General features: G+C 40.4%; 1 protein-coding gene across 16 annotated transcripts in view; it reads right to left on the bottom strand.

Moving 5' to 3' along the window:
- The window catches only part of LOC26536134 (protein CEPU-1), a 427226-nt gene that overhangs the window by 137333 nt on the left and 277357 nt on the right, over nucleotides 1-12536 (bottom strand). For 4 of the 16 annotated variants that reach the window (XM_039370843.2, XM_039370838.2, XM_039370846.1 and 1 more), the window contains one exon: nucleotides 5478-5605. In XM_039370843.2, the coding sequence (XP_039226777.1) occupies nucleotides 5478-5605 (128 nt within the window). Of the gene's footprint in view, nucleotides 1-2; nucleotides 895-5477; nucleotides 5606-6186; nucleotides 6320-6381; nucleotides 6563-7325; nucleotides 7420-12536 lie in introns of those variants that run through there. The other 12 variants (XM_039370839.1, XM_039370842.1, XM_039370841.2 and 9 more) reach the window with 10 other exon arrangements.

Below are 12536 nucleotides of genomic sequence, written 5' to 3'. Positions count from 1 at the left end.
GGAAAGCCAATAAAAAAAGAATCAGTACTTAGATCTGATATCATCTCTAGGTGAACCGCCTTGGACGCAATACAAACAAATAAGGCAAAATAGGACTTGTACGGAGGCCTTCCTCGAATTTTCAATGTCGTATAGACCAGGCCACAAAAATCATCGCCACATATCGCAAATGGGCGGAGACCATGGAGTCTATCTGCGGGTAGATTTCCAATAATTTGTATCTTGATTCGAGGCTTGCATTTAGAACAGAGCACACATGATCGAAATGTCTGACTGCAGAGTTCCTGCGCGTTTACGGTACAAATACGCTGTCGTGGGATGGTTCATTATGGTGTATTTGCGTGGACATTGATACGGTTTATATGAAAAAACTCGGCCTTGGAAAAATGATTATAGATTTTAAGCATTTTTCGGCGGTGTTTGTGGTCATCTTAAATTCGTAAGGGATTGACTTATATAATTTGAACAGATTTTGTGTTCAATAAAATTTAATTTTGTTCCTATTTTGCGTTGGTTTTAGCCAATACATAAACTTACAAACCATATATGGTGGGAATTTTAGGCACATTAACAATCTTTAAGTCTAAAAAATGTGTATAACAATAAATGCTTGATCTTTTTATACACAATTTTTAAATTATTATATAATTCTATAATTATATAATAATATATAATTCTATAATTCTATAATTCTATAATTAGAAATAATTGAGTAATCAAGTATCAAAAGTATCAGAGGTCTGCACGAGTGCACTCAAAATTTTCGGTTATTAGAGTACTACAAGCCTAACTCGTAATTTGCCATGCCGAAACGATTTCAACAGAGTGAATTGCGCATTGGTTAGCGTTGCTTTCGTTGTACGCAAAAAATTTTGGCATTCTCGTCGTTCATGGCTTGCATAGGCAGTAGAACAGGAAATTTAAGGATGAGAATGCAGAAATTGGACGAAATCGTAAGCTTTAGTAAATTGCGTAAATATGTAAAAAATAATATATGTACATACATATAGAAAATAAATAGAATAACATATTAATAATAGAGCATTTTCAGATGCTAGAAATTTAATTTCAGAAAAAACGTTGTATTATTGCTAACAATTCTAAAAATTCGCTATAAACAAAATTATGTTTCTGCATTCAGTAATTGAAAAATAAAATAAATAAATAATATTAGTTAATATATGTCTTTCTATGTCTTGACCTAAAAAGCAAAACCAAAACAAAAAAACAAACACGTAATAAATTTGACCTCGCCAATGCAACGCTCAGTTAACCGTCTCGGTTATTCCGAGTACTTGGTCGCGAGTACTCATGCCTTTACCACATTTGCCAAATCCGTTTTACTCAATGTTTCAATCAGTCAGAAGTGTGAGTACCAAATGCTGCTTTGAATGTATTTATGCAGACTTCTAATCAAAACCGTCTGCACTAGGGTGGAGGTCTCCTATCGATGAAATATCGTATGCAACGTTACAGTCATTGGGTATTAAAAATAAAATAAATAACGCAATTTTTATACACATAGCAAAATGCAAGGTAGATCACAATACAAAATCCCGATTTGAGGAACAGCTAGATTATAACACGCTGACGTCGTGGTCTGATTGTGCAATTTAGTTGAATCGGAGATACCAACACTTAGCTGTTGTGGGGTCACCCAAAAGTAAAGAAAAGCCTAACCTAGGATCCGATAAGGAATATTTTTAATCTTCCTTCTCATGCAAGTTATCCAACCCGTAAACATAGCCCTCTATCGCAGTTTATAAACAAATTTTAAATTTCAATCTCGGCGGCATTTCCTTTGTCTTTGTATTTGTTTTGCCTATGCCAGCGGCATCAAGCTTTTATTCTAAACATAAGTGAAAGTTCAAGAAGTTTGCAAAGAAAAGCTTCTGGCCGAGGTTGATTGGATCAGGATTTAGAATATGAAAGACAGTTGTTTCGGGATCGGATCGAGAACGATCTATGATAAAATCTGATAATAGTGTCTTGTAATATTGTTTAAGTGAAAAAGTTTATCACCAATAAATTAATTATAATATTAAATAAAATAATTTTTTAACAACAATTTTAATTTGCATACAAAATGATCGCAGACCTGAAAAAAATGTCGATATTGTTCAGCAACAAATCATAGTTTAGGCAGCTGTTACCTTTAATGGCTTTGTCAGTTATTTAATGGTTCGATTTCAATAAACACAATCGGTAGAGACCAAGTTATTCTTGCCACGGCTGTCATTGAGGAGTTACATTTGGACAGTTTCAACTAGCACGAGCCCTGTTAAATTCAGGATCTTAAACCAATTTTATTGCAGAGGACTTAGCATTTGCGTTTACACAAAAAAGAATCATATTTAAATAAAAATACTGTAGGGAAGAACCACTCGATGGTACGACACACAGTCCCCACTGTAATTCATTCTCGCGTCAATGCTTATAGTTTCACTATAGTTGAACATCCTTCACGCTTCCAACGCTCAGGTATGCATCGTCGTTGTTAATGTCAATATTAGTTCTCTCGACTCTCTTGTGGAACGTTTTTGGTGGGTGCAAGATTTCGATTCTGGCAAGATTTCGATTGCACAAATGTGCCATGACGGCTAAAATATCAAATATGCATAGGCAAGTTAATATTGCAAATGAAGCTAGGGATGGCTAACTTATCGTGCGGGGGGAAAAATCGACGCAAGTTCTCCAAACCTGTCGCCTTAACACTGTCACTTATGAAACAGCCAATTTGAGCTATCAAAAAATTATGCTGAGTCACGTCCTGTTGCATCAGAGGTGATTTCTAGCTACTTCTATTACGATGATATGCTTACAGGAACAATCAGTTTGAAAGAGCTGGAGGTAATTCCCAGAGAAGTGGCGATTAGAAGGGCTTCAAGAACTGGTGCGAAAAAAACTAGATTGGGACGAATCGGTTCCCATGAATTTGCATACCAGTTGGAATGAATTTAAGATATCCATTCCTCGAAATATCTATCTGACTGTGACAATGTTCAAATCTTCGAATTTGCTGATGCATCGAGCCACGCCAATGGTTGTTGCAATTATGTTCGTACCGTGGCTGGGACAAATAGGTTGTCAAGACTGAAAACCGCAAAGTCGAGAGAGTCCCCACTTAAAACAAAATCTATTCCAAGTCTCGGGCTGCGTGCATCCAAGAACTCACAGAGAATGTAGTGTAGAAGAGAATCCAGCCGATTAAGTATCACGTGGAACAGAAACATAAATCAATTTGTTCAAGGTAAGAAACGTCAACACGAGGTCGACATTTCGGCTAACGAAATTGTCGTTTCTTAGGATGGTCAGAAATATTTCAGAAATCGGAGTTTGGTTAGGAATACGTAAATTTAGAGAAATCTGAAAACGTAAGCCCACATCTACAACGTATAAATCCTTTTATACACAACAGGGAGTTAGAGTAACGCTCAACCTAATCTGTGTTAGGGGGAGATTATTAAATGCACTAATTCCGTATAATGTTAAATTTCCACTATTACTGTCCTCAAAATCAAAATTTGTCTCGCTGACGAGAAGCATACACAAAAATTGTCCATAGCTGTGGTCACTGTTTCCGTTATAAGACAGTGCTGGTAATCAGATAATAGCTAATTTACCAGCTGATGGGGTCAGAATGGCACGGTTTTCGGGGTCGATTTTTGTGGTCTATTCTATGTGTCATTAAAGATCTGTGGTAAACCTCCTATCAAGACTTATGGGGCCGTTTTCATGTGCTTTTCGGCATAGGCTGTTCACCTTGAACTTGTTTTCGATCCTGATCTATCCACTGACAGGTTCTTATCCGTTTTTTAAAAGATTCGTCGGGAGGAGAAGGCTGCCGGAGAAGGTGTACAGCGACAACACCACGAACTTCGTAGAAGCGTGCATCGTGCTGAAGGAGCTGAGCGAAGCGTTTCACCGCAGTCAGGACGAGCTCAGAAAGTCGTGTCGTCAAAACACTTTGGAGGACTATGAGAGCCAGCCGTCAAGTCGGCCAATCACCGTCTGTTGCTAAGAGTCAGCAACTCGAAGCTGACAGCAGACGAGTTGGGCACCCACCTGGTCAAGGTAGAGGCGCTGCTCATCTCTCGTCCAATCGCGTCGCCAGGCAACGATCTCAACGATGGAGAAGCCCTAACATCCGGACATCTGTTGATAGGGCAACCTCTGATCACGCTGTCGCAAGAATCTGACACAGGAGGACTCTTTAGCAAGGCCAGTTGGGAATATTTGAAGTGGTAGCGAATGCTGTCCGCTCTCAGGCAGCAGTTTTGGGCTAGATGGTTCCAGGACTACATCGCCAGACTTCAGCATCGAATCAAATAGACCGTCGGAGGCCCCGATCTGGAGGTCGGGTGCTTGGTGCTCATACACGACGACAACTTGTCTGTTAAATACAACTTGTATTGTTAAATTTAACTTAAAATAAATACTGAAATTTTTATGAATTATCAGTTAGAGCAAAACCCACTCGGCTATGCGCTAGCTTGAGCGCAACTAATAAGCTTTCCGCCCTTTGCATCGTTGTTCATTTCGGATGCTGCTCGGAAAGACAGTCGCTAACTCATGTTGGGCTGCGCCCGCGCAATAAATAATCCAACGGACTTCTCTGGTTATATTCGTCAAGTCGCATGGAAATTCTTCAGCTAGGCAGCTTGTCAGGCCCGATTTGTTAAAAATTTTTCTCGGGAAAACTTGTAAATGTTTTGCCTTATTAAGTTTTCGAGTCGACATTTTAATAATTCCTCTAAAATCCTTGGTCTAGTCGCTCGTCTAATCGGCGAATGGCTCTGACCCGACTTTGAGGCTTGGTTTTCAGCTCTTCCAGATCAGATTAAGTTTTCATGGATTGGGTCATGAATTGGGTCATGGATTGGGTCATCAACGAATCTAGTATAACCTTTTACTCTACGAGTAACGGGTATAAAAATAAGAACCAAAACCATTAAATAAGAACAAAAAATTTTGCCAAAGATTTCAGATCTGCCGAAATAAATCTTGAGATGACAGACGTATACGCATTTATTTTAAAACTGTCATAAAACCTGCCACTATGAAAACGACAAAACCATTTCAAACAAGACATGTTAAACATTATAGATCGGAAATCTAGTCAGTTGTTATTTTGAATTTATTTTGCTAATAGTGCTTAACAAATCGCCCTTTTAACTGGTGAATTACCCAAGGAGAGTGAAACCACATCAACAAATTTTCGCCTTTGTAGGGCTAAACTTTAAAACGGTTATGATTACTATCGGCATCTGCCAATCATCTTGCCCCAAGTCAAAAGCATTCAAACTTGCCACTGATTGGCCTGAGATGCCTGTAATTTATGTATAACGAGCTTTTTTTAGTAGAAGAGGCTTTCCCGTAGCAGTAAGGGTATGTGTATATGTGTTAAGGATTTATAATATTTGACTATTCTATTACTATTATTGAGTTTAAAAGTAATTGGTCGTATTTAAATTTACCTGATTGTTATGATTCCACTGCACTGAAGTTGGCGGGTCCGGTAAGTGTTTTATAACGCAAGTTAAATTAACTGTTGATCCCAAATCAATGTAAATCTCTGGACCGCCAGGGATACTAGTAATAGGCTCTATAAATAATCAAAATATTTGTAAATTACCTAGATAAATCTTAATCTTTATTATACACTTATACACTCGTAAAGTGGAAGGGTTAAAAAGATCGTTTAAAAAGTTTGGAGTAGGTAAAATTATATAAATCGCCCCAAAAATCCTCTTTTGGCCTGCTAATTCAGAAAAACGGCATTACCAATTTTAGAAAAATCAATCCTATCTAGAAAGAACGCTATAGTCGAGTTCCCCGACTCTCTGGAAGTGCGAAGGAGAAATTTTAGCACTGACAGTGCACTGTGATCCAGAATTCGATTTTTTTTTTGCATAAAGTCTAAAAATTAAGTTATAGACTTGAAACTTTGTACATTTTGTTGTTAAATAACAAATAGTTTGCACACAAAACTTGTAGTTGTGGTGACACTGATATGTTGGTAGCGTCACCTACAATAATACTAGATTTAAGCGATACGGTAACCCTATACATTCAAGCGTCATTCTCTCGATACGACTTGATACGCGCGATACGACTTGATACAAGCATGCCCGAAACCCCCACGGGCAGCGACCTACTTATGAGACACTCAACCCGGACACACACCGCATCGAAGTCATCAACCCACACTGGATCAGCGGAGTCAGGATTCCAAGAATCAAACCGAAGCACTGGAAGGGGCATCCGGGCGAAAAGCGCCAACGCAAGGGGTTTCGCATAACAAAAATTGTACGCTAGGCTAAGAGGAAAATAATTCTGTAAATAAAGATTCATTCTGTTACCGAACTTTGAGCGACTCACTTTGAATATCGAAAATCCTCCTCGCGATCAATATAAAAGAAGCACGAATCCTCGACCACGACGTAACTGGCGCAGCCGGAAAAGAAACCTAAAGGAGATCCAGAGCATCCAAAAAAAGAAGGATATGAAGATCACCGGAATACTGTAATGCAGGTAAGCAGGTAAGCAGCCGGCCAAGTGACTTCAATAGGTGAATGCAAATGTAAAATAAGAAAAGAAACGAAATTAAAAACAAGAGAGAACGCTATAGTCGAGTTCCCCGACTATCTGATACCCGTAACTCAGCTAGTGTAAGTGCGAAGGACAGTTTTTGGCGGTTTGTGGGCGTTAGAGTGGGCGTGGCCAAAAGTTTTTTGGCAAATAGATAGAAATTTACAAGACTAATACAAAAATGAAAAAATATCAAAACATTTTTCAAAAGTGTGGGCGTGGCAGCTTTGGGCGGTTTGTGGGCGTTAGAGTGGGCGTGGCAAAAAGTTTTTTGGTAAATCGATAGAAAATTACAAGACCAATGCAAAAATGAAAAAATATTAAAACATTTTTCAAAAATGTGGGCGTGGCAGTTTTGGGCGGTTTGTGGGCGTTAGAGTGGGCGTGGCAACCTGAATCGACAAACTTGCGCTGCGTCTATGTCCCTGGAGTCTGTATACTTAATCTCAACTTTCTAGCTTTTGTAGTTCCTGAGATCTCGACGTTCATACGGACGGACAGACGGACGGACAGACGGACATGGCCAGATCGACTCGGCTACTGATCCTAATCAAGAATATATATACTTTATATGGTCGGAAACGCTTCCTTCTGCCTGTTACATACTTTTCAACGAATCTAGTATACCCTTTTACTCTACGAGTAACGGGTATAATAATGCAGTGCACCCAAACGAATTTTTAAATTCCGTGCGCTTAAAAGAAAAAGGACCGACTCCAAACATACATAAATACCTTTATACACAGGAGCAAATATGCAAAATCCACAAATAACGGTGTGCGGAAGCAAAATAATCGGCATCAACAATTGTGCATTACACACGCAAATCTAAAAATATATTAGTAAATATACACTGGTAGGCACAATTATTTTTATTTTATCGCGCATAAATATGTGAATAAAGCCACACTGAAGAAAAAGGGAAAGCATAACGAAACCTATGTGCCACAACTTAATAATTGCCAGTGCTCCGCCACCTAATTAATGCATGTGTGAATATAAGTGCGGCCGATCATTTCTTTCTGTGTGCCAGGCAAGAAGGGGGAAACTGGCACCGACAGCAGTTCGTTGGGAGCCCCCCTCCAGGCCTCGGCAGCCGCACTTGATAGTCGGCCACTTGAGTTTGTTTATTTGGGCGCACATACTTGCATGCACGCCGCAGCGTCCGGCCGCTAAATTGTGGACGGTGTCGCATAACAACATAAACTTTACTCAGTAAAATCGACAAAACGACCGCCGCGGAGTCGGATGCTTTTGCGCATAAAAGAAAAGAAAAATAAAAGAAAAATATACAAGTAATCGAATCTTATGGCTGCACAATGTACACTTGAAAACACTTAAAAGTAGCATTGTATTAAGACCACTTGACCACTTACATTTTCTTGATTTTATAGACACATATAAATAATATCAAATTACAAATCCCAACGTATTCGTTAGGATCGAAAACGCACCCCACTAACGATAAGTAGAAGCAAACAAGATACACGTACTCAAGAAAAATATCCAAAAGAATTTAAGGAAAGGGAAAGAAAAAGAATACGCTACATTCTTAAAACTATATATTATCCGTATTATTTTTAAACATATTCATACATTCATTATACACATATTTTTACAAATTTCCATACCTTATATATTTTTTGCTAATTCGAAAATGTTTATTATACTCTTATTATTCCAATATATTCCTATATACATTTTACCAGGGTACAACAACCCCCATACCAATACATATATACATAATTCTCTCAAACTTCTTAGTACCCTTGCAAATGTCCAGAAAAACAATCGTGGATAAGACAAAATCAAGGCTAGGCCTTAGAAGTAGCAGCAGTTTACCAGAGATAAGGGAGGAAGAAATCATAGTTATGGATTCCGGAAACGGGTCAGGGGGATCTGGGACGACTAGTTCGGCACCCCACGTAATAAACATGGCCAACGCTAGCACACTACTAAACACCTCAATGAATACATCAATTAACATGACACTGAATCCCCAAGACATACTAGCGTTTGTAAAACAACTGCCAACCTTCGAGGGTGCACCGGGGACCCTACAAAAATTCATAGTGAGCGTGGAGGAAGTGATCATGCTCCTTAGGGGCACTGATAAGACTCCGTACGGGCAGCTACTGCTACGCACACTAAGGAACAAGGTGATAGGCAAGGCGAACGAGGCCCTGAATATGCTGGACACAAAATTGGAATGGGACAGCATCAGGGATAACCTGAAACGCATGTACGCATGCAAGAAATCGGAGCCTATTTTAATCTCCAAAATACAGAATCAGCCAGACGGTCTACCCTCGGGAAATTGTTCCATGAAATTACCAGATTGAGAAGCGAGCTGCTGACACTGGCCACCGATTCCGAACAAGGGGGCTGTGCAGCATCGAGGAGAGCTCTTTACGAGGGCATTTGCCTAAATGCCTTCCTAGTAGGCATCCGCGACCCGCTCAGGACGGTCATCCGGGCTAGGAACCCGTCGACCATAGAACAAGCCCACGAATGGTGCCAGGCAGAGCAAAGCTTCATGTACCAAAGACAGAGTAGGCCCAGAAATAATTACAACAACAATTTCGACCACAACAGGACACCCCCAAACAAACCAGGGGGACGCTTCGAACGATACCGCAACTATTACTAAAACCACTACAGACCGGATAACCGGAGGGATAACCCCTTCCGGCAGGGGGAATTCCGCAACTACGACAATAGGGGCCGGAATAACAATTTCAGGGCAGGACCACCGGCGCCGAGACCCAGACCGACGCAACGGACCCCTTCCAAGGGCTCCAACTAATTTTAACAATATCGACGACAATGTACATTTTCAACCAGGATACTCGACCGACAAGTCGGCTACCTAAGTAACATGACGCATGGCTCGACTCTACCCTAAATAACGCTGAACCTATTTGACCCCCCTCAGGCCCTAAAATTCCTTATCGACACCGGTTCCTCATACTCCTTCATCGACCCAGCCATCATTCTGCAAGAATCAACCCGCACCCTCGACCGGAAAATCAAAATAACCTCTGTCATGGACAGTTGTACACTGAAAATGGCAACCACCTTGCCCATGCCAAAGAAATTTGGAGAGCAGGGCGAGATAAACCTTCTACGCTTCAAATTCCACCCATACTTCAATGGGCTCCTGGGCATAGACGTCCTCACAAAACTTAAGGCAAAGATTGATATCAAGAACCTAAACTTGAGACACAATCCGCCTCAATCGACATAATAACACAAATTAACAGGGGTACGCAGGAACTCCACATCGCACACCACAGCAAGTCTTGAATTAAATTACCAGTAGACATAGACGAGGGAGACATTTTCTGCAATTCAGTAGGCATCAATAAAGACCTCACTATCACGGGCGGACTTTACACTGCTATCGACGGACATAGCTACCTCGAGGTAACAAACAACTCCCATGACGAACAAACACTTTGCTTAGACCAACCAATAGAAGTTGCACCCTATGACGAGGACGAATACGACCAACTTTACAGCATGACATTGGGGCCGGATCCCACCGAACAATTCAAACAGCCTATTGACCAAATCAGAACCCAGAAGAGCGACAAGTACTGTTCGCGGTCTGCAACCAGTTCCGGGAGCAATTCTATGACGAGGGGGACACCCTCACCCTTTCGAATACAGTTAAACATTCCATCCCGACGACAGATGATACACCGGTACACGTAAAGACTTACAGGTACCCGTACATCCATAAAGAGGAAGTACGGAACCAATTAAAAAAGATGCTAGAACAAGACATAAAACGCCCCCGCCACATTTCAACGTGTCATGGATAACGTCTTAGGCACGCTAATAGGAGATAGCTGCCTAATCTACCTAGACGATATCATAATATTCTCCGCTTCACTCCAGAAACATTTATATAACATAAGCTCCGTCTTCAAAAAACTCCGTACAGCGAATTTGAAAATCCCACTCACCAAGTCGAACTTCCTACGTAAGGAAATAGACTTCTTGGGCCACGTAGTCACTCAAGAAGGAATCAAACCGAACCCTAATAAAATAGCGGCCATAAAAGAATTTTCCTGCCCCAAGACCAGTCGACAAATTAAGTCTTTCCTGGGACTTATAGGCTATTACAGAAAATTTTAAAAGATTTCGTGCGAGTTACTAAACCTCTCACCAACTGTTCACACTATAAACTAATGTGAAATGTACGGCCAGTAGTTGTCTTTCATTTATGCATTGACTCCGTTCTAGATGGCGTTGCAGCTCCAGCTGGTTTTGACAGATCTTGTTTAGCGATCTTTTACTTCCCCATCGCTTGTTTTAACCGTGACTACCCGGACTTTATCATCCTTTAGTCGTACTAATGATTCTTCCCATTGGCCATCTTGCTGGGTGAGTGTTCTCATGTTTTATAAGAACCAACTGTCCCTCCTTCAGATTTGGCTTTACTTGGCGCCATTTGGTTCGCTGTTGCAATGACACCAGATACTCCTCTTTCCATTTCTTCCAAAAATCACCTCTGATGCGTTGAATAAGCTTCCATCTATCCAAAGAGCTGATTGTCTTACTTTCGTCAAAATATTCAGGAGCTCCAATTAGAGGTCTTCCCACCAGAAAATGACCCGGCGTTAATATTTCCTCACCATCGTTTTCGCTCCTGCTACTGCTTCGATTTGACATAGCAGCGATGCAAATTCTTCATATGTAAAGCTGTTTTCACCAATAGCTCGTTTAAGGTGATACTTCACTGATTTTACACCGGCTTCCCATAAACCTCCCATGTGGGGGCTTCCCGGGGGGATAAAGTGCCACTTGATGCCTTCTTTTTCTAGTGTAGGTGCTAACTCATTATTGTTTTTAATGGCAGCTACAAATTCTTTGTCCAATACTCTTGAAGCTCCTACGAAGTTTGTTCCATTATCTGAGTATATGTTCTCACTCTTGCCTCGTCTTGCAAAGAACCGTCGAAGAGCCTCCAGGAATTTGTCTGACGAAAGGTCTCTAACAGCTTCCAAATGTATTGCTTTTGTTGCCATACAAACAAATACACAAATGTATCCTTTATACGTTTTTTGACCTCTACCCTTTGAGCAGCGAATCTGGAACGGTCCGGCGTAGTCGATTCCAGTATTTTGAAACGAGTAATCAGCCGTTACTCGATAAACTGGTAAATTTCCCATCAGTTGACTGGACATCTCTTGCTTGTATCGTATGCATACAATTCATTCCCTTAAATATTTCTTTAAGGAATTTTGTATGCCAAATATCCAGAACTCCCTCTGAATATAAGTTCTCATAATGTTAATTCCGCCATGCAGAGTTTCTTTATGAGAATCCTTTACAATTAACCAAGTCAAATGTGACTTATCCAGTATATAATTGGATGTTTTACATTATACGGTATCATTGCGTTTTGTAGTCGTCCACCAACTCGAAGTACGCCATCACTATCCAAAAACGGATTTAGCGCCTGCAACTTACTCTTTGGGTCTAAAGGTCTTTTGTTTTTGAGTAGTCTGACTTCGTGTCCAAAATCTAGCTCTATGTTGTATCTTTACCACAGCAATCTTCGCTAGCTTTAATTCTCCACCGTAAGATGTGACGGCTGTTGCGATTTTCCTCTCAGCTGTGTTATGAAGCGTTATACATACGCCATTACTCTAAGAAGTTTGTCGATCGATGAATACTTTGATAAAAGATGGTTTTGCAGATATTCGGATTTTATCAATGTGGATACCACAACCATTTCCGATTCCTTTTGAGTGGGCCAGTGTTGTGCATCTATAAATAGCCAATTCGGCCCTCTCCACCAAATTTCACAGATTTTAAGAGCTTGCGGTGATATCCCTCTTGAAGCCACGTCTGCTGGTATTTCTTCCGATTTAACGTAATTCCATTTGACATTGGGAATTAGTTTATTAATATCTTCCACTCTAGTTCTGACG

This window comes from Drosophila yakuba, chromosome 2L (genome assembly GCF_016746365.2).
Source record: "Drosophila yakuba strain Tai18E2 chromosome 2L, Prin_Dyak_Tai18E2_2.1, whole genome shotgun sequence".
NCBI classification, from domain to species: Eukaryota; Metazoa; Arthropoda; class Insecta; order Diptera; family Drosophilidae; genus Drosophila; species Drosophila yakuba.
Note: the sequence above shows the minus strand (reverse complement) of the source record. Positions and strands in the feature narration are given on the sequence as shown.